This window comes from Peromyscus leucopus, chromosome 20 (assembly GCF_004664715.2).
Source record: "Peromyscus leucopus breed LL Stock chromosome 20, UCI_PerLeu_2.1, whole genome shotgun sequence".
Lineage (NCBI taxonomy): Eukaryota > Metazoa > Chordata > Mammalia > Rodentia > Cricetidae > Peromyscus > Peromyscus leucopus.
In genome coordinates this window covers 32,957,264-32,979,204 of record NC_051080.1, presented here as the reverse complement: position 1 = coordinate 32,979,204, position 21,941 = coordinate 32,957,264, and the positions used below count along the sequence as shown (strand labels likewise).

Sequence of the window (21,941 nt, the reverse complement as noted above, 5' to 3'; positions counted from 1 at the left end):
CAAAAACAAAGCAAAACAAAATTGGTTTATTTTGTGTGTATGAGTGTTTTGCCTGCATGTATGTCTGTGCACTATTTGTGTGCCTGATGCCTGAAGAGGCCAGAAAAGGTGTCAGATCTTCTGGAAATGGAGTTTACAGATGGTTAGGAGCAGCTTTGTGGTGCTGGGAATCCAACTTTGTTCCTCTGGAAGAGCAACCAATGCTCTTAATTGATGAGCTATCTCTCCAGCCCCATTCTTTTGTTTAAAAAATATTTTATTTTATTTTACGTGTATGTATGTACACCATGTGCATGCAGTACCTATGGAAGCCAGAAAAGGCAACGGATCTCTTGGAACTGGAGTTACAGATGGCTGCGAGCTGCCCTGTGGGTGCTGGGAAGCAAATCCAGGTCTTTGTAAGAGCAGTAAATGCTCTTGCCCACTGAGCCAAGGCCTGCCCCAGATTATTTTCCTCAGTTCAGTGGTAAAATAAGCAGTAGTGGTGGAGTTCCTCGGAAATCTATCTTCCCTGGTCTCTACACATCCACTTCTTCATTAGGCCCATGTGAGCTTGGTGACAGCTTTAAGGGGGTGGACGGAGGAGGGGTCAGGTGCCATGAAACACACAGGAAGGCCTTTCTGCAGAGGCCTGGAGATGGCGTTTTACTGAGTCTGGTCTCCTGGGGTGGAAGGTATCCACTGACATGATTGACAGCTGTCATCCATCACCCTGCACAAGGATCCACTGGGCTACTCCCCTCTAACATAATCCACAACTCGTGAGCCCCAACAGGAAGGCCCCAGTCTCAAGGGGTGAGCCTCTGCTGTGTAGGATGGGTGGAGGCAGGATTGGACCAGGGATTCCCCGTCGGATTGGGCACATAGCAAAGCTTGCTAGGGTCACAGGGCATTTGCGAGGAAGGGTTACTCTATGTGCGGAGGAGAGGATCTGGCTTGAGCTGGATCCTGGGTCCTCAGGGTGTTCATTCCTTTCTCAGTATTCTCAGAAAGCCTCAAGAGGACTTGGCTTTGTGTGTCCCTAGGCCAGATGACATGATGGATGGGGCCCTTAGTCACCATGGGAGCAGCATGTGGTCAGACTGCCTCTCCTCTGAAGATAGCCAGAACAAGCTGGAGGTTGTGGGTTTCCTACAGTGCCCCATGCTGGAGAGCCCAGCTGCAGTCAGTGTCCTGTTGCTTTACAAACCCTGTTGCTTTGTCAGTAAAAACCTGTCTGTAATCCACGGTTGATTGCCCGGGAATCTGGGCAGCGAGGCGGGGAAAAAGCTGAGCACTGTGGCAAGGGCCCAGAAGATGCTCCTCATCAGACAAAGATGGAGAAACAGGCATCCTGCTTTTGTGCTGCCACCAGGCTTCCGCCCCAAGGACATCTCTCCTGTTCCCAGGCCCGTCTCCATCCCCAGCCTGGAGCTCTGCGGGTTCTCGGGGCTGGAGGGATGGCTCAGCAGTTAAGAGCAGAAGACCCGGCTTCAAAACAAGGTGGACAGCTTCTGAAAAACACCTGAGTTTGCCTGTAGTCTGCATACACTCCACACACACAGACACAAGACACAGACACACAGACACACAGACACAGACACACAGACACAGACACACACACACACACACACACACACACACACACACACACACACACGAGAACTGTTTACATGTAAGCTGAATCTCTGCTTGTCCAAGTACAACTTAAAAAAAGTAGAAATTTAGGTGGGAGTATTTAGAATTTTTTCTTCTTTTCTTTTTTTTTTCTTTTTTTTTTTTTTTTTTTTTTTTTTTGGTTTTCGAGACAGGGTTTCTCTGTGTAGCTTTGCGCCTTTCCTGGAACTCACTTGGTAGCCTGGCTCTGCCTTTTCCCGAGTGCTGGGATTAAAGGCGTGCCCCACCACCGCCTGGCAATTTTTTTTTTCTTTCAGACAGGGTTTCTCTGTGTAGCTCTGGCTGTCCCGGAACTCTCTTTGTACACCAGGCTGGCCTCAAACTCAGAGATCCACCCGCCTCTGCCTCCTGAGTGCTGGGATTAAAGGCGTGCACTACCATGCATGGTGAAAATCGTGTTTTAATTCCTTACTGTTTTCCCCACGTTTAGAAATTAGTAGACTGGCTGAGTCCCAAAGATGGCAGGAATGGGGGCTGAGGGGCTCGAGAGCCCAAGGGGACCGGCACCTGTGTCTGTGGCCACCATTTCTCCTGTGCCGTTTTCATGGCCTCCCTGGCTCCGACTTGACCCAGAGCAGTAGTCCTGTCTTCAGAAAGATGGGTACTCTGAACCTGAGAGGCCAGCAGAGGGTCTTGGGAGAGGACCAAGGAAGAGGGTAGACTTGAGTAGGACAGGAGACTGAGGGAGGCTGGAAACATCCTGTGGAGGTCACCTCTGACCCTCATTGTTTACACAGCACAGAAGACCTAGGCTCCACCTGTTCTCTTGGTACTTCCTGCGGGACATGGAAGGAGGTAGAACTGATTCCCTGCTGGCACGGCATCCGGTCCAGGATGCAGGCCGTTAGCACCAGTGCATTGCTGACCTCTGTGGTGGTTGGACCAGATCAGCTGTTGCCTGCTTCTTGGCGATGGCAGCGGTGCAGGAGCAGAGGACTGGACCCTGCTAGGCGTTGCATGTCGTGCTGGGTGGCAGCAGACGTGGCGGCAAGTGGGCACACTGAAGGGCAGAGTCCGAAGACTTGGTGGAGCTGGCTATGAGGGATAGTGACCCCTGAGCCACAGGGCTGGTGGGGGGTGGGATACCATAGAGCTGGGCAGACAGGGCATGACAAAACAGTCCAAGGCTGCGACATAGAAAGCATCTTGAGCCTCGGATGGTGGAGTGACCAAAGTACCACACTTGAAGAGATTGGATGGGACAGGACCTAGGGAAGGGGCGCACTGCTGGTTGCCCTCCAGTTCCATCTGTGGGGCAAAGCTGGAGGTCTAGACCGTGTGTCCCCCGCAGGAAGCAGATAGGTGGCCGAGGCCCCAGTGTGAGGGACAGGCCCTGTGCAGGTGCAACCTTCAGGCCAGTCATAGGATTCTCAGGTAGCAGAGGCCCCGGACTATGGAGCTGGCCGTGCATCCATACTTGGCTGTTGTCTGTTGTCTGGGTAGTCGGGCTGGACTTTCTTGGTTAGGAAGGAAGCTCATGCTGGCTGTGTAGAAGGGGAGGGGGCAGGGGCAGTGCGGTGCATGGCCTGGAGCATGCGCTTTGGGCAGTAGTAGTGTCCTGAACATTGATTATCAGAAGCCCCGCCTCTGGCCAGCAAGCCCGGCCCCGCACCTCCCAGCTCCTCCTTCAGGCTGCAGTGCCGGCCTTGAGCAGTGCGGTGCGGTGCGGTCCCGGACACAGTGGCTGCAGCACACCGTCCTCAGCCCCTCAGTGAGGACATGGACCCCTCGAGAGCCATCCAGCATGAGATCAGCTCCCTCAAAGGTACAGTCTGGAGGAGCCTGGCTCCCAGACACTCAGTGACCTCTGCCGGGGTGCACCATCCCCCGGGTCAGGGTCAGCTGGTAACACATCGAAAGGTGCGGCGCTGGAGATGGAGGACCCTAGGCTCGTGCCCGTCCGGGTTTCCTCCCAGGGCTGGGTGAGAGGAGCTCCTGCAGCAGCCCTGCAGCCCTGCAGCAGCCCTGCAGTGCTGACTGCAGCGGCAGTACCATCGGGAGCGAGTCAGCAGTCAGCCTGCGCTTCCCCGCCTTGGCCAGATGCCTCACAGATTGGGGTTTGAGCGGGCAGTTGGAGGCCTGTGGGGACCTTCATGCCCAAGGCATTAGGCGCCAGACGGGCCGGCCCTGGGAAAGGCCACACTGTGGCTCTTTGTCCGGGGTTGGGGGGCTAGGGACTGCCCAAGGGCGCTGTCTGGTTGCTCTGGAAACCCAAAGGGGCCAGCCAGGGAGCGTGGCTGGTCTCTTTCAGTGCTGAATCAGCAACTTCTCACAGCGTTTCTGCAAGATAGGGTCGGGCACAGGGAGTCCCGCTCAGCCCAGGGACCCTGAAGACAAGCAGACCCAGGCCGGGGTTGTGTGTACGCCTGTGCACGTGGGAGCAGACGTGGGAGGACATGTTGTTCTAGGCTCCTCCCTGCGGTCTCACGCCTGCAGGTGCTCTGGCTGGGCGGGCGGGAGGGAGGAGACATTCCCTCACCCCTCGCCCCGGTGCTGGGAGCTGCTGCCCTCTCCTGCCTAGGGGTGGGATGGGGATGGTGGCTGGGCTGAGTTAGGTACTGTAAGGGCCACCCACGTGGGCCCGGACAGAAGAGACTTCAGGTCCGAGGGCCCTGCGGACTTTAGACCTGGCTGGAGAGCATTTGGGGACGGTGGTGGGCTATATATTGGGATTGGGGATTTGATGGGATTAGGGAATCATGTCAGGAAGATGGGGGGGGCAGTGTTGAGTGGGGATGGGGGTAAGTATAGGGTTCTGGGGAGAGGTGTCTGAGGGACAAGCCAAGCGGCTAGGAACTTGTTTGGACATAGAGCCGGGTTGGCACTGGTCCGGAAACTAAAACGCTGGTGTAGAGAGTCCCTAGGTGCTGCGGGGATGGCGGTGTGTGTCGGCTACACATTCTCAGTCCTGCGGACATGATTTAGTGCTGCCCCGCCCTCCCAGGGCTGGGCTCCGAGGGCCTGGCCCCCTTCCTGCCTTGGCCTGGCTAGGGGCGTGGCACCGGGAGAAGCCCTGCGGCAGCGTGCTGGCTGCGTTGGCCCTCGGGGAGGGCTTGGGGAACTGTTGGCCGAGCCTTCAGAGTTTCCACCCGCCACCGGCCCTGCGTCTGTGTGTTTGGAGTCTGCCGGGGCGCCATGGTGACAGCCCATAAACCCGCCCGTCCGCCGCCCGCCCCACACACGGCTTTGTTGGCTGCCTGCCTGCCGCTGGCCAGCACCTCCCACCGCAGGATCCCCCACCCCCGCCCTATTTATAATCAGTTCCTGAGTTTGCAGGGCTTGGTGGGAATGGGTGTGTCCGCTGAGGCAGAGCCTTAATGGATCCGGGGTTTGGTGGGGCACAACCTGGAGAGCCGGGGTACTGGGCGGCACCCGGCACAGACCCTATCCATGCTGGACCCTCAGTTGGCAGCCCTTAAGACATGCGAGAGAGTTCCTCTCCCTTTCACTTCGTCCCTGGTGGTGTCCTCGCGTCCTCTCCCCAGCACCTGCCCCCCTGGCCACAAGTGGACGCTCAGGCTGCCCGGGGGGTAGGGAGCTTTTAGGATGACAAGGCCACCGAGCCTGGGGTGTCAGGGACTTGGTGACTTTGATTTCCTATGGCAGCTGGGAGTCCCTGGCCTTTAACAGCTGTGCTGGAGGTGTGGGTGGATGGAGGCCTCACCCAGGGCGCTCCACCCTGAGCTCTCTCTTCAGAGGTCCTGGCCTGGAAAGTGGCTTTGTTTCCGTCCTGGCATGGGAGTGTTAAATTCTGTGGTCATTTGGAGATCGGAGCACTGTCCCTTCTTTTTTCTGATGACAGCAGGGGGGGTGCCCGCAGCCAGCTGTCTGTGTGTTCTGGCTCCTGCCCCTGCTCTTCTTTAGGTCTCTGACCCCCCCCCACCCCGCCCCCCCCCCACACCCCCCAGGTTCCTCTCCCCTTGGACTCTTCCGGTTTTCCAGTTCAGGCAACCCCTCCTTTCAGATAGCTGTGAACCGATGATCCCCAGAGATCACAGTCTTGGGGGGGGTGTCCTTGCCATGAGGGACCCCCCTGCTCTCTCTGCTCCCCTTTTTCTGTCCATTCTGTCATCTTTGGGGGATGATTCTTGGTCCATGTGAGACCCCACCCTGCCCTTCCCAGTCTTGGGAAGCTTGAAGAAGTGCTTTAGAAACTGATGTCATCCCTGACATTGGAGCTATATGTGACCCGTGAGGGGAGGGGCAGCTTATTGGTGCCCCTCACTCTTGGAGGGGGCCCTGCCAGTTGTGGGTGGGAGGGGCCGGCCCTGCTGCTGAGTCAGAGGGGGCCGGCCTAGGCGTCCTGGAGGGCGGGCAGGCGGGAGGCTCAGACAGGCAGCCTTGCCGGCAGGAATTCACAGAGCCGGGCACTGGAGCCACACTGCCCCTGAGCCTGCGCCCTTGTGCTTAGAACCGGAGCCTGCTTGCCTGCTTGCCAGTGGCCCCTGCCACGTCCTGTGCCAAAGAGAGCCTCATCGGCCTCCTGGCTGTGCCCCACCTGCTGCCTTCCCACTGTGCTGACCGGCAGGCTTCCAGCAGCCATGGTGGCAGGCATGCTCATGCCGTTGGACCAACTGCGGGCCATCTATGAGGTGCTCTTTCGTGAGGGGGTTATGGTGGCCAAGAAGGACCGGCGGCCCCGCAGCCTGCATCCCCATGTGCCCGGCGTCACTAACCTACAGGTCATGCGTGCCATGGCCTCCCTGCGAGCCCGGGGCCTGGTGCGGGAGACCTTTGCCTGGCGCCACTTCTACTGGTACCTGACCAACGAGGGCATTGACCACCTGCGCCAGTACCTACACCTGCCGCCAGAGATCGTGCCTGCCTCTCTGCAGCGGGTGCGCCGCCCCGTCGCCATGGTGATGCCGGCACGACGTCGCTCCCCCCATGTGCAGACCATGCAAGGTCCCCTGAGCTGCCCGCCAAAGCGGGGTCCTCCGCCAGCTGAGGACCCTGTCCGTGAGGAGCGGAAGGTCTATCGCAGGAAGGAGCCTGAGGAGGGGGCGCCTGAAACCCCTATGGTGTCCGCCACCACCGTGGGGACCCTGGCCAGGCCAGGCCCGGAGCCTGCCCCAGCCACAGGTCAGCTGCATTCCGGCTCCAGGCCGGGACGGGTGGGAAGGGACTGTGGGTGTTTCTGGTGCCCGGGCTTAAGTCTGGTGGGCTTCTGGTGGGCAGCTAAAGGTGTGTGTATGGGTTCTGTTCCTGTATCAGCAGGTGGCGCCCTTTCCGCCCCCGAGGGTGCTGGGTGTTGTAGCCAATGGACCCACGTGGCTTGTACTCCTCCAGGCAAATCCTGGTGGGGGCGGGGCCTGCAGGCCCCAAGATTGGCAGGACCAGCTGTTGGCATAGTCCTGTTTGTACCCCTCTCCGGCACTGTCCTTGCCCTCACCCCCACCTCTTCCTCTCCCCGCCGCAGTGGCCGTTGGAGGTCCCTCTTTTCAGAGGTGGGCGTGTGTAGAAGAGCCGCTGGCATGGAGCTGGCCCAGGCAAACCGCTGGTCCATTGAGGCTTGAGTCTGTCTTCTGTGGCCAAGCGGCTCAGATTCGTATTATAGGAGTAAAACAGAGGACCCCCGTGACTGGGTGCGTGGCCTGCTAGGAGTTGGCCATGATCTGGAGGTCTGGGCGGGTCTAGGTAAGATGGGAAGAAGGGCAGAGGCCAGACAGGAGCATTTGCCTAGGAGGGCAGAGGCCAGGGCATGGCTCGGTCTGTGGTCTAGGTGAGTTTTTTTTTTTTTCCCCTCCAGTTGGGAACCAGATCTTAGAGGATGGGACAAGACCCCATTAGCCCAGGGCCTACCAGAAACCACTCCTGCTGTGCCCTTATGCCATCAGGACATGGATAGACCTATGTGTCCCGTGCATGAGGCTGGTGCAGGCTCTCCTGAGACACACTGTCCTTTGTGCCCGCGGAGGGTACCCCAGGACCCCCCCAGCATTATCCATGTAATGATGTAGGCAGGCACCAGAAGGGCCTGGTATCCACCCCCCTCTTTGTGGCTTCGTGTGCGGGGAGGAGCTTGTTCTCCAGGAGTCGGGAAGGGAATCTGGAGCGAAGGGTGGAACTTCCAGTGGGCACCGCTGCCTGGGCAGAAGCCTCAGTTCAGGCCTTTCTGGGTTGGACTCCTGTGGCTTTGTTGGGAAGGAGCGTACCTGGAAGGGTCAGGGAAGTGGAAAGTGGAGAATGGCCCCTGAGCGCTCTCCATGGCCTTAGGCAAGTTGGTAGCCTCTCCAGCTTCCCTGTAACCATGACTATGTCTCAGTCCTTTTCCTTTTGGGTGTGGTGAGTGGGAGGGGAGCCTCCGCCTGCCTTTCATGCCTTGCTTCCTCGTCCTTGTGTGGACGGGGCCAGCAGTTGGCAGCAGACTAGGAAGGGGGTTTGGGTGTGGCTGCAGTGGGCAAAGAGGGGGGCAACCCTCCCTCCCCTGTCTCTGATGGAGGTGACTCAGTCTTCCCAGCCACAACCGCTTGTGGCAATTCAGAGTTTCCAACAGGAAATCAGCTCCAGCTTCAGACTGAGTCAGGGCCCCAGGCGGATTCTCCCCCACACCCTCAGGACTGAGCTTGGGGCCTTAGGTGCCGGGTGTGGCTGGTGGCAGAGGCATTATAGCTCCACATACAGGCTGGGGCAGCTCTGATGCTCCACCTACAACTGTTGGCTTCTTAGGGTTAAAAATGAGCAAGCAGCGGGCCACAAAGCCTGTCACTTTCCATAGCACGGCCCCTCCAGTGGGTTATATATGAAGTCTGTGGGCAGCAGTGCTGGTCACCAGCATGGCCTCAGTTAGATGGGCCACCTCTGTCCATATAACCCTGGCCAGGGAGCCAGAGGCATGGCAGGGTGAATTGGGAGTGCCCCCCATCTCTAATCAGCACATTTATGTGGAGGGTATCACTCACTATCTTGCAGTTTTAGATGAAGCCCATGCCTCCCCCCCACACCCCCATACTAGGTGAGGAGAATGTGGTAGGAGGTGACTTGAGGAGCAATCAGAGAGCTAACCCTGACAGGTGAGGAGGGGCTGGTCAGCGAGGAGAGTTGCTGTGAGGAGGGAGGCAGCCAGAGATTTCCTTGTGGTATAAAGCTGCTGGATTGCTTTGTGTATACGTATTCATTTTGACTCCAAAAGATAGTGTTTTGCCTGGCTCAGAATTCAGAATCGATCCAGAAGTGTTTGGAGAAAAGCAGTCTGAGCACTTTGAGGCTCTCAAAGAGATGCCACGTCACAATCCACATGTGAATCACCTCCCCTCTTTTCGTGCCCACACGTGGCTAATGCACCCTGCCATTCCCCGTGAGCCTCCACAGTGTGAGGCATGCATAGAGGATGCTGCCCTGCCCTCCTCACGGCTACCCAGCCCCTGTTCATGTGGGCCGTGACTCTTGGCAGGTGCTAGTTGGTACCAGGATGCAGGAAGGAATCTGAAGAACTCTGGGAGGCTTTTTTTTTTAATTTTTTTTTACCCAGGTTGTAGACAAATCAGGTTTGCATTTCCCAGGTTATCTGCAGCTGGGTAGAAGGAAATGTGGATCGCTTGGAGATGTCCTATTTGCTCAGACTAGAGGACTGAGCTAGTGGTGGAGGACTTGGGCAAGGGAGGGGCCAAATTTGGGATCTGAGGGAATGTGAATGTCAAGGAGGAGTAGAGGGGGGCCAGCAAGATGGCTCAGCAAATAAAGATGCTTGCTGATAAGTCCGATAATGGTCTGAATTTGATCCCCGGACCTACAAGGTGGAAGGGAGGGACTCACTTCTCATAGTTGTCTTCTGATCGCTACATTCATGCTGTGGCTGGCGCGCGCGCGCTTGCGCACGCGCGCGCGCACACACACACACACACGCATGCACGCATGCTCACACGCACACTAAGTAAGTAAGTAAATATATATATAAATGTAACTAGAAGAAAAAAAAAGTTGAGTGGAGAAAAACTGTTTGTCCAGAGTGGTCAAGGACTGAGTTTGACCGCTAATACCATCAAAATGGAGTGTGTGTGTGCACGAGTGTGCAGGGCTCTGTATCCATGATGTCTCCATGGAATGTGCCCCAGTGTACGCATGTGTGAAATGTGAGTGGGTGGGGTGGCAGGGCTCAGCTGTGGGAGGGAGGGGGTATGGAGGAGATGAGAGGCTGTGGGATGAATTGAGTTGTGTCTGGCAAAGTCGACAGGGAGACCAGTGGACTGGGACCCCAACGTTTAGGGACTAAGGCAGGTCTTTCTTCTGGACCCCAGGGTTGGTCTGCCTAGGCCACCCACTGATAGCGGTCCGCAGGCCTGGGCTCTGTTGGTCTGGCTGACTATGGGGACCCTTTAGTCAGTCACGAGGAGGAGCTACTGCTGGGTGTGGAGGCCGGGGCATGAGCAAGCCCTCCCTTTGCTTCCCACCCCTCCCCTCCTTCCTGCCTTCCCTTCCTCTCTGCTGGCCCTGGGAGCGGCCTATCCTGGCCAGCAGCTATGGATAGGTACAGCATGGAGGAGCTGATCCAGCTGGGCCAAGGTAGGGCACAGAGGTAGTGGTGGCTTTAGGTGGAGGACAGAAAGCAAGGAGGGGCCAAAGCTGCAGCCGAGGTTGGGCCCTCGATGGCAGGGGGCAGGGAGGTGTGTGTGTGGGGGGGGAGAGGGGATGGACTGGGTGTCCCCTCCTGGTAGTTCTCATGACCTCAGGTACCAGGATTTATGGGCGGCATGACTCCTCACAGCTGGCGCAGAGGGTGTGGAATGTGGGATGGGGGCCCAGGGCAAGATAAGTGGTAGAGGGGCTGCCCAGAGCCAGGGCACTCCGCGTTGGGGGCCATCACTGAGGCCATGGAAACACAGGTTCTGCTGAGGCTTCCGGGGGGGGGGGGCTGCAGAACGCTGCCTGCCTGCCTGTCTCTGTCCCTGCCCACTGCTGGCCAGCAGGGGTCTCTTTGGCCTGCCCTTGGGACTTCTGTGGTCCTCCCCCTCCACCAGTCAGTCCAATCCCTGGCTGCCCAGAGCTGACCGCCACAGGGTAGTTTTCTTGGGAAATACGTTTCTAAAATGTGATAGGCCCGGCCTTCTCAAGCACTTATCCGCCCAGTGTGAGCAGGGGGCCCCACCTCAGCAGTCAGGGTCCAAGGCTGGTTGGCTCTGCTGTGTTGACAGTCAGTTGAGGCCCTTGACCTTGTGGACCCCCAGGCTCGTCCCTGTTACCGTGGCTCCGTTTTCTCATCTGAAGAACGTGCCCACAGCCCAAGACTTCATAGGGTGCCCTCAAGATTATAGTAGAGCGGTGCTCGACACAGAAAGTGTTGCAGGATGGAGGGCAGACTCTAGATCCTCAGCCATTTGTCAGTCAGGACCCGAGGACCTGGCCCAGTATGCTCAGGGCTCCTGGGAGGAGAGAGATGGGGTGGTGTCTCCCCTCCACCCAGATGCATGCACACACACAGCTTGTTTCTCAGGAAGCACTGGGGTCCAGGTCAGTATTGCATATGGCGGATGTATTCTGGGCCTGCTTGCTGACCCGTGGGGACACTGTGCCTCCACAGATGAGGAATGCTGGGGAGTCTGGGGGGAAGGTTCCCTATTCTGTAATTCCTGGGATACCAGGGAGAGAGGCCTGGGCTGGGCGGTGTAGCCTGATGGGGGCAGGTGAGTGAAGGTTCATCTGCCTTAGGCCCCAGCTCTGGGCTGCCCGGGTCTCTGGCTGGTAGTGTGACCTTGGAGAAGCAGTCCTGTCTGCCCTGGGGCCAGGTGTTATGTTGAGTGGGGAGAAGGGACTGGCGCCTCCTTGGCCCATGTGGCATTTCCCAAGAGCGCCCTAGAAGTTGGGCAGGGCATGGGCAGCACCCTCTCCCAAGGGAACATGAGCCTAAGTCCACTTCTGCCTCCATCCATGGTAGGTCCCGATGCCAGGCACCTCCTTATTATAGCATCAAGCATGGGAGCTGGGGAGGGGAGGGCGCTGCACTGGGGGGGGGGGCTGAGAGTCGTGGGGCCGCCCAGCCAGATGGGACTGCAGTGAGCCCTGGGCTCCATACGTCATGTACTAAGTCTGGACAAGTGACGGCCCTTGCTTGCCCTCCTTGGATATTTATATCCCCCTGGGCCCCCTGCCCACCGCTCCCCTCCCCTCCCCCAGCTCCTGCTGACAGGGCTGGAAAGCTGTGCCCTCCTCCGGCCTCATCACTGCCGCTGCAGGCTTTGCTGCCTCAGAGGGGCCCGTGACCCTCCCCACGCCCCTTGCCCGCTCCCCGTCCGCCCCGTGGGCTCCCGTCGCTGTCCCCAATGAAGATCGTGCCCGGTAGGTGGGGCAACCCTTCAGAGTCTTTTGGGAACCCAGCTAGGCTGGAGGCCGTGGCCCCTGGCTTCCCCTGTATACACCCGGCTGCCTGACCTCACTGGCCTCTCCCTCAGACCCTGTCTGTCCAAGGCCTCCGCGTGGGAGCTTGGGGCTTATGAGGACCCCACCCCCATCTTTCAGCGCGGTGGGGTCCGTTGTAGGCCTGGGGAAGGGCAGTGAGGGACTGGACACTGACATCCGTTCACCCCCTGGGCTTGGTGGCCCTTCCCAGAGGGCACCCTTGGAAGTAGACTGAGGGTTTGTTTGGGTTCTCCTCCTGATGGGGACAAGGAGCGCTGGTTAGGCTTGGCTCGGGAGGGAGGATCCGTGTTGAGTCTGCCCAGGCTAGGCTTGGGGGGCCGAGGCCTGCGGAGAAGAGCTGCAGGCCCCTCCTCCCGGCGGGTGTGGCTGCGGGTAGGCAAGGGTTAAGGCTCCAGTTAACCTTGAGCGTCGATGGCTCTGCGCAGAGACAGCTGAGCCGGGCCCTGTGGGGAGCGCGGGTGGGGAGCGGCCAAGAGCCACGGGGAGGGAGGAGGCTGGGAGGAGGCTGGGTCAGAGCGCGGCTGGTGCCGGTGCCGAGGGGACCGTACACCGTCCCCCCGGGGCTGAGTGCAGATGGCACAGCAGGGCTGCCTCTGAGGGCGGGACGGCAGCGGGCAGGGTGGGCTCTGGCTCCCGGGAGGGGGGGGACGGACGGACCCCTTGGCTGGCTCACCCTCCACGCACGGAGGGGGCCGTCTGACTTGGCAGCGGCTGGGTCCCGGGTGAGGACGGCTCTGCCCATTCCGAGTGGCAGCCATGGAGCCGTCGGGCAGCCTGTTCCCCTCCCTGGTAGTCGTGGGTCATGTTGTCACCCTGGCTGCCGTGTGGCACTGGCGCAGAGGGCACCGGCGGGCACAGGATGAGCAAGGTAAGCGCCCTCGCCTCTGCCACTGTCATGGGCCACCACCCCGGCCAGGAGACTGGGGCGGGGCAGGGGGTGGAGGGTCCGCCCTCCTCCCGCCCCCTGTCTTCTCCCGAGCCCTCCTCTTCCTGTTCCCCAGTGGAAACACTGGAGTTTGTGAAAGCGTCCATCGCGGGCCTCCTCTGCCTCGAGGACCCTTCCGCTTCCTTGGGTGTGCTGGGGGTAGAGCTTTGCGGCTGTCTAGCCTGCAGCAGGGCCTGGGGAGGTGAATGGAGAGAGGCTGGGGTGAACTCTGGATGGAAGGCACAGGCCTGTGGGCATGCCTGCCTTCTAAAGAAAGGACCCTCTCCCTTGCCACAGCAGTGAGAAACCAGAGTGGCAGGTTCACAGGCTGAGCTGGGCAGGGCACAGAGCCTGCCTAGTGGCCTTCCTGCCCACAAGAGTGTAGGCCGAGGTGCACAAAGGCAGTTTGTCTGAGTGTCCTCCAGCATGGCATAGGACCCAGAACCAGTCGTGGGGGCAAGGCGTTCGTCTTAAGTTCCGCCCTCTCCTCAAAGTCACCAGCTCTTGGGCTATAGTCCGAGGTGGCCATGCTCACCGCAGAATGGGGTGGGGCTGAAGTGAATGGGGCCCGGGACAGTCCCTGGGGATTGGCAGTTCTGCACCAGGGCTTCTGGCCAGAGGGACTGCCCTCTTAGGCATGGGACCGATGGGAGTGTGTGTGTGTGGCCTTGTGCCCCCTAGCGGGCCTGCTGGGTCTTAGCGTCCAGTGGAAGAGCGCCAGGACGTGGGTCTCAGAACGGGTTTTCCAGGCGTGCCTCTAGGGTTCCCAGAAGCCGGTGAGTCAGCTGTAAACAGTGGCATCCAACAGGATGCACAGGCCCGAGGGCTCCTTCCCCTCGGAGATTCCCCCCCCCCCCACGCACACACACTTTGGGACCAGACGCTGGCCCCTCCTCCCTGAGTGCAGTTTTGTTTTTGGTCACCTCACGAGGGGCTCCCTGTGTCCCCTCTTGGTTCACTTAGACGCCTTGCAGTGTGCAAGGTGTGGGCGTGGCCGCCCGCAGTTCTGTACTCTGCCCATCGCCTCAGCTGATCCGGCCTCTTGGAGCGGGTGACACTTGGACATCCTGCTGGGAGTGGCCCTCCCGCAGTCGCCAGGCGTCTTGAGAGTTACCGTGGGCGTGGGAGGAACCCCGGAAAACTCCGATCACTGGAGAGTTCCCAGACCCTTTTGACTAGAGGGCACCTGCACCCCTGTCCCCCTCGACTTCCCGCGAGCTGGTCTGCTGCTCCCTATGGGTTGGGGCGCGGCTTCCTGGCCCACACTGGGCGGGGCGGGGCGCTGGCAGCAGGGGCAGGTTCTCCGGGTCCGGGCACTGCGTCCGGTGGGCGGGGGCGAACGTGGAAAGCCAAGCCAGGGCCATCAGCCTTGAACAGCTCCCGTGCCTTCCGAGAGCAACCCGGGGCGCCCGGGGTTCCCGGCCATGGCAGGGACGTGGGCGATGGAGGGCGCCTTCGCTTCGCAGAGGGAGGTCCTGCTGGAGCGGCCCTGCTGGCTGGATGGGGGCTGTGAGCGGGTCCGCCGCGGCTACCTCTACGGGCAACTGTGTTGCGTAGGTGGGTGCGGCCGCTCAGGTCGGTGGGCAGGTCTCGAATTTGTGATGGGGGTGGTACTTGGCCCAGGTACAGCCCCGCCTCCAAGCTCCGGAAACACCTGGGGAGGAAGGCAGCCTAGGCTCGCTCAGGGATAGGTTTGCCTCTGGAGGAGGGGGATGGTAAGTGGGCGGGCCAGGGGGTTTTCCGGGCTTGGTGCTCTAGCTGGGGCGGGGGTGGCGGGGGATGATCCCGGAGCGGAGCCGACGTTAGAGTGGAGCTCTGGGTCCTCCCCCTTAAGCTATCATTGGCCTTCAAGTTCTCTTCCAGTGTGCGTGTGCGTGTGCATGTGTGTGTGTGTGTGTCTGTCTGTGTCTCTGTGTCTGTGTCTGAGGTGGGGAGGGATTCTTTGCTTTGGCTAGCTTGTTACCACTTCGCTGGGAGCAGAAAAAGACATTTCCTTGTGGGAACATAATGACCTCCCTTCCTAGGGAGACTGACTTGGTGCTGAGAGTCAGCCACGTTCCCCGGATGTGCAACACAGTATTGACGCGGGGGTGTCCCTGGGGCTGACTGGACAGGTGGGAGAGCCCCATGAGATAGATGTACAGCAGCGTTTGAGGGCATGGCTTGGGCCCTGGCCAGGTGGGGGGCTGGGCAGCTTGGGAACCTGTGGGCTTGAGAGTCTGAGTAGGATGAGCAGGAGAGGGGACATCTCCAGCCAGGGGCGAGGGGCGAGGGGTGAGTGGCGAGGCGGAGTTGGGAGAGGTGAGAGCAAGCATAAGCTCTGAGGCCCTGAAAGACTTTTAAGGAAGGAGGCCCCTAGAGACAGACTGGTGTTCAGGGAAACGGGTGCTCAGAGGTCCCCTGGCGAGGTGGAAACCCCTACCTGGAGCTGTACCCACTTCCCAGACAGCATCCTTAGAACGGTCTGGGTTAGGGTCCGTGTCTATCTGGATGCCAGATCCTGTCTCCCCCACAATCTAGTGGCTTCTTGGGTTCCTGTGCTCAATTGCTGGCCCATTTCCAGGAGCCTGTCTGTGTCCTCGGCAGAGTGGCAACTCACTTCAGCAATGTTACACACCGCCACTAATTTTAAAAAAGGTTTATTTCTTCACGTATATGAGTGCTCTACTGAGGTGTAGTGCCTGCATGGGAGAAGAGAGCCTCAGAGAGAGGAGGAGGGCATCTGATCCCGTTGTAGATGGCTGTGAGCCACCATGTGGTTGCTGGGAATTGAACTCAGGACCTCTGGAAGAGCAGCCAGTGCCCTTAACTGCTGAGCCATCTCTCCAGCCCCGGCACACCTCCACTTCTCTGAAGGGTTTGCTTTCTGACTGGGAGATTGCTGGCCTGGTCTCTGAGAAGCTCTCGGAGCCCTGACCAGCGTAGAGTCAGATTTGAGGTTCGGAAGGCCTTTGGAGTGGGAGGAGTCATCTCTGGTGGGTTGTGGTGGTCGTTGGGCGAGAGGGGAAAGAGGTAGATGGTCTTGGGTTGGAGTCCGAGGAGAACCCTCAAGTGAGGGGCAGTGTATGCCACTCAGCAGAGCGTGGTGAATCACGCGGGCACTCGCACCCACTCCGCCCTACAGAGTTTTGGTGCCCCCTTGTGGCCATAAGGGCAGCAGTAAGGGCAGCAGAGGGCAAACTTTTCCCGGAACAGAACGGAGAGGCCTTAGACACTGGGAGGGGGCTGTTCCTCAGCCGTCCACAGCTGGATCACATCAAGGCTGATGCCTGGGCTGGAAAATTCTTGTGGTCTGGGTGGTACATTTTTTTTCCTAGAGTGGGTCGGGTAGGTTGGGCAGTTCCAGATGCCGGCCATAGGTGGCTCCATCTTCTGACCCAAGGGAGCCAGAGGTTACAAGAAGCCAGGTCTAGTCACAGGGGCCCTTGTGCCCTTTGCCCAGGTCTTGTACCTTTACAACCGGTAACAGCTGCTATCTCCCTGCCCGGCCCCGCTGCAAACAGCTCCCCTCCTGTCCCAAGGTACAGCTTCCTTTCTGGTGAGTCACGGCGGCACCCCGGCCCCCTCCCCAGGTCTGACTCACCGGCTGTGCCCCCTTGGTGCGCTGCCCGCTGCCCCAGCAGCCCTTTCTCCCACCCCAGCCGGGGAGGTGTCCCTGCAGCTTGGGCTGGTCTGCTCTGCTGGGATGAGTCACCGCTGAGCTATGAGCCCTTCTTGCCTGAGGTGTGCTTTGCCTGGCTGGGCTGGCTGGGGCTGGACTGTAGGGGATCCTGTGGGAGACTCTGCCGAAGCCAGGAAGTCCTGCAGGAGGGCCTGGAAACCTGGCCGCTGCGGGGGCTGCTGGATAGGGCATGGTCCCTGCTCAGTGCAGGATCCAGGAGCTGTGGTTTAGGGGAACTTCAAGGAGTAGACAGGCAGCTGGTCTCCACCTCCAGTCACTGTGCAGGGAAATAGGCTGCTTATATCCACACATTAATTAATACCCCCGTGTGGTAGGGTACTAATGCTCACTGCCTATGCTACAGGATCCTTCCTGATGGCCACGGGGACGATAGGTGTTCCCTTGTGATCTTGGGGCCAGCCCTCCCTCCCCCATCTCTCTACCCAGGTCCCACTGCTGTGGGTAGGGTGGGTGAGGAAACCCGGGGTTTCCTGTTTCTGGTGGGCTGAGGGTGTGGCCATGGGGGAGGGGCCGCCTTCCTCCTTTCCCCGCAGGGACACTCCCCTCTGGGGGGCGGGCCAGGCGGGGTAAGGCTCCTGGGGCGGGACGGCCTTGCTAGGAGTACGGGCAGGCAAGGGAGTGGTCACAAGGACTCCAGTCTGAGCTGAGTCTCGGTCGAGTTAGTGCCCAGAGCAGCCGGTGGCGGCGGCGGCTTCAGCCTTCAGCAGGCGTACCACACAGGAGGCTGCCTAGAGGGAGCCCGGCACCTGAGAGCCCAGGGACAGGGTGACGAAGGGGCGGGGGCAGCACCATGTCTCAGCACCGGCTCCGTGTGCCCGAGCCTGAGGGCCTGGGTGGCAAGAGAACCAGCTCAGAGGACAACCTCTACCTGGCTGTGCTCAGGGCCTCGGAGGGCAAGAAAGGTAGCTGGCATTCCTTCTGAGCGGGGGGCCTGGTGACAGGAAGGGGTCCTTCCTGTGTCAGGAAGCCTTGGCACAGAGTGGGGGGTGGGGCCCTGTTACAAGGGTATGGATTTCGGGGACGGGCTCCAAGATGGGGGCCAGTGATCCATGCCCACCATTGATTGGCCCTTGACCTTTAAGCCAGGGGCCAGGGTGTCTCGGGCTCTCTGTGTCTCTGGGAAGGCCTGCTGCCCTGTCAGGGAGACTTGACTTTCCCTCCAAAAGCCCTGCCGGTCCCAGGGCTGCCATGTTCTTGCTCAGCCTGGGAGGCAGCATGTGGGGTGGGGCAGGCTGGGACTTGTGTGCTGTGGGCCCCGGGTACAGTGGCTCCAGACCTCCTCTCTTGTAGAAACAAAGGAAGTTTTGAACAGCAACACCCTGCCGGGACTGGTCCTGTCGCAGGACTAGGGCAAGCTAGACCTGGGTTCCTTGGTCTCTGGTGTCGGTGTGGGGAGGTTTCTGGGGAGACCTGGGGCTTTCTGATCTGGGCAAGGCAAGGCCTGGGGTGGCCCTGGTGGAACCTTGTCAGGCAAGGTGTGGCCCAGCCGGCCGCTGTGTGTCTGCGTGGTGCTCACCTCTGGGGGCCTTTCTGGGCTTCTCCCAGGCTCCAGGTAAACCGGTCTTGTCCCCTCTAGATGAACGGGACCGTGTACAGAAGAAAACTTTCACCAAGTGGGTCAACAAGCATCTCATCAAGGTGAGTGGAGCCCGCTTTGTGAGCCGGGAGGGTTCCCCAGCCCACACCCACACCCCGGGGGTTCTCACACTTCCTCCGCTCCCCTTTCATCTCTGAAACCTGTTATTTTCTGTTTTTCCTCCCACACTTACTCTGTCTCTTTCTTCCTCTCCCTTCTGGTCTCTCCTGGTCTCTGCTGTAGCACTGGAGGGCAGAGGTAGGTGCCTGCATGGGGCAGGGGTGTGCTCCAGGCCCTTGCTTCTTCACACCCTGGGCAGTGAGTGCCCCATGCCTGAGTGACTGTGGGGATTCTCATCTGTGGCCCTCTTGGCCCCCCGCTGTTCCCACAGGCTCAGAGGCACATCAGTGACCTGTATGAAGACCTCCGGGATGGCCACAACCTCATCTCCCTGCTGGAAGTCCTCTCAGGGGACAGCCTGGTATGTGTGCCCCTGCCTGCCTGCCTGCCTTCTCCCTCGGGGCCTTTCCCACTACCCACTCAGTGTCCAGCTTGGTCTCTCACCTTCTCCAGCCTCCTCCAACCCCGACTGCTCCCCCCTGGCCAGGATGTGGGCATTATAGCCCCAAGGCCAGGCCTACGAATGGCCGCGGCCCCCCGCTGTTCTCTGCATTTGAGCCCTAACACAGTAACCTCATGCTCTGCTCTGCTTTGGTTTCTCTGCTGCTTGGACTCTGAATCTTGACCTCTGCCCTTTACCCTCTGCCCTGCTCTGGCTGGGCAGCCGAGGGAGCGGGACGTAATCAGGAGTGTGCGCCTGGTGAGTGGTTGTGCCTGCTGGCCTGGCGGCACCTGGGCTTCCCAAGACTGTGGAGCCCACCCACCTCACCTGGGGATGGATGGCAGCCGATCCAGCCTGGCCCACATCTGGCTCCCGGGCGGGCTGATGGCTGTGTGACAAGCTGCCTGCTGCCTGCCTGGGGCTGGGCCAGAGACTCACCAGAAGCTGCAGTGGGCACCACTGAGGACCCCCCCCCCTTCAATGCCACTGCCCTCCGCCCGTAGCTTCCTGGCCATTGTCTCCTCCCCACTCCCTTCCTTCCTTCCCACAGCTGGGGTTGCCGGCTTTCCAAGCCTGCCCCTGGTGGGCTGGTGGTCGGTCACCCAGCTGAGGAGGGTGAACCTGGGCTCCTGGAGGGGCTGTCGGTGCGCTGGGGGAGACCCTTGGTTTAGTTGCTGCTGCTGCTGCTGCTGCTGCTGCTTTGGGGGTGACGGAGGGGTGGGGGTCCTGAAGAGGCTGCCGCCCAGTGGACTCTAAGCCGGGTCTTGCCTCCTCTCAGCCCCGAGAGAAGGGCAGGATGCGTTTCCACAAACTGCAGAACGTGCAGATTGCCCTGGACTATCTCCGACATCGCCAGGTAAGTAAGGCTGTTGTCTACCTGGCCCCAGGCTCTAGGTCATAAACCCCAAACCTGGCCGCCCTCCCTCCGCTCTCTGGGTCCTGACCAAGCCATTTGTTCTCAGGTGAAGTTAGTGAACATCAGAAACGATGACATTGCCGACGGGAACCCCAAGCTGACCCTTGGCCTCATCTGGACCATCATCCTGCACTTCCAGGTCGGTGGCCACCCGCCTGCCATCCACCTTCCCCTAGGGTTTCAATGGGTTCCATGGCTAGTTGGCTGGCCCTATTCCTGGCTAGGGTGTGGCCCCGGGAGGTGGTGCCTTCGGGCCTTCTTGCCAGTCTCGACATATGCTAGCTAGCTCCGTGGCTCCAGGGCGTAATCCTCTCTCCAAGACCAAGACCTGCCTATCCTGTGCCCTCGGGCCCTGGCTAGATAGGGCTGGTGGAACCTCCTTGTAGAGGAATGCATTTTCTGCTGGCTGCCTAGAGAAGTTTCTGGAGCTGCAGGGATGCCCTGGGTGACTCATCCATTGCCTGTGTTAGCCTCACAGGAAGCCACAAATCTAAGATCTTGGGCCTAAAAGCCAGACTGGCATGGTAGCTGAGTCACATGGGCTGGCCAACAGATAGATCGCTAGGGGACAGGCTGCCACGCCTGTGGACAGCAGGCAGGCTGGTAGACCCAGGCCGGCCATTGGGTTTAGGGTCAGGATGCCAGCCCCACACATCATGTCCAGTTCCCAGCGACTACTCCCTCCCCCTGAGCCTGCAGCTAGAGAGGGGCCTTGATCTGCCCCTCACCCCCAACAGCTGGACCTACTTTGAGGGTTGCCCATCTGTGCCCATTGCCCATCATCTGTGTTGCGTGCCAGCCTCTGGGGGGGTCGGGGGTATACTCCAGCCTCCCCCAGCTAAGGGGAGCCCAGAGCACCCATCATTTGGCAGTAGAAGTTAGGGCCTCCGTAGTCTTCTGTGGAGCTGCGGCCTGGAGTAGCCTGGTCTTGAGATAAACGTGGTGGGCTTTCGCCCCAAGAACCCCAGTGTGGCCTGGGAGCCCTGGGCATTACAGTTGCATGCTGAGCTGCTCTGCTTTCGTGCAGGTGGTCAGGGCATGTGGTGGTGTGGGTGGTGGGTCAGGCAGGCCAGCTGGCCAGGACTGAGCTCCTGCCCCTGTCTGCTGTGTGTGTGGCAGATCTCAGACATTCAGGTGAGCGGGCAGTCAGAGGACATGACTGCTAAGGAAAAGCTGCTGCTGTGGTCCCAGCGTATGGTGGAGGGTTACCAAGGCCTGCGCTGTGACAACTTTACCACCAGCTGGCGTGACGGCCGGCTCTTCAATGCTATCATCCACCGGCACAAGTACGTGGTTTCCCTGGGACAGAAGGAGGCTGGAGGTTGGGAGCGCTTCAACCCTGTGACTTCAAAACAAGTCAGGGCAGAGAGGCGGCAGGAGGCATGTGTTATCTTCCGCTGTTGGAACCTGGTGCCTGCAGGGTGTATTGAATTCCTGCTGCTTCCTCTGGGAGGTGCCTGGGGCAGGGCCCTGCTGTCTCCTCCAGGGCCCTCGCGAAGCACCTCTGTTCTTCTGGGCTGCTCAGGTCCACATGGACCCTCAGAAGGAACCTGATGGGCAGGGAGGCTGTAGGAACCCAGCTGATGATGTCTAGCCAGTGCACTGTGCTGGTGACCACCATAGGCTCCTTGGGCCCCATTGCTGGGTGTGGTGGTGCACGCCTTTAATCCCAGCCCTCTGGAGGCAGACACAGAGGCAGGTGGTTCTGTGAATCTGGTCTACATAGGAGTTAGAGGCCAGTCAGGCAGGGTTACACAGTGAGATCCTGCCTCACAACAACAACAACCCTCCAACCCCAAACAAAAATCAACGTCCCCGTGGCAGGGTTGGAGATGTTAGTGAAGTAGCTAGTATGTTTTAAGAGGGTATGGGGCCGGACTCTGTTTGCTAGGATGCTTGAAGGACTGTCTGTGTCTGTGTAGCCCTGCTCAGTGGGTGTCTCTGTCCCATCCCTTCTCCCCTCGTCCACAGGCCCATGCTCATTGACATGAATAAAGTGTATCGTCAGACCAACCTGGAGAACCTAGACCAGGCCTTCTCGGTGGCAGAGCGGGACCTGGGGGTCACAAGGCTCCTGGACCCAGAAGGTAGGAACCACCCACTGGCTCTCCCCATCTTCCCCCTGGTGTGTGGGCCCCACTGAACCAGCCTCCCCCCTGCAGACGTGGATGTGCCTCAGCCTGACGAGAAGTCCATCATCACCTACGTCTCATCCCTGTACGACGCCATGCCCCGTGTGCCCGGCGCACAGGACGGGGTGAGGGCCAATGT

At 59.7% G+C, this 21,941-nt stretch overlaps 1 protein-coding gene across 26 annotated transcripts in view; it reads left to right on the top strand.

Annotated features, from left to right (window-relative positions):
• The window catches only part of Plec (plectin), a 62,465-nt gene that overhangs the window by 19,969 nt on the left and 20,555 nt on the right, over positions 1-21,941 (top strand). For 2 of the 26 annotated variants that reach the window (XM_028870901.2, XM_028870912.2), the window contains 9 exons: positions 18,193-18,254; positions 18,436-18,450; positions 18,584-18,673; positions 18,977-19,012; positions 19,533-19,610; positions 19,717-19,809; positions 20,790-20,956; positions 21,642-21,757; positions 21,833-21,939. In XM_028870901.2, coding sequence (XP_028726734.1) covers positions 18,193-18,254; positions 18,436-18,450; positions 18,584-18,673; positions 18,977-19,012; positions 19,533-19,610; positions 19,717-19,809; positions 20,790-20,956; positions 21,642-21,757; positions 21,833-21,939 — 764 coding nt within the window. Of the gene's footprint in view, positions 1-3,289; positions 3,422-6,003; positions 6,739-11,784; positions 11,929-12,657; positions 12,878-14,260; positions 14,492-17,218; positions 17,519-18,192; positions 18,255-18,435; positions 18,451-18,583; positions 18,674-18,976; positions 19,013-19,532; positions 19,611-19,716; positions 19,810-20,789; positions 20,957-21,641; positions 21,758-21,832; positions 21,940-21,941 lie in introns of those variants that run through there. The other 24 variants (XM_028870903.2, XM_028870915.2, XM_028870904.2 and 21 more) reach the window with 22 other exon arrangements.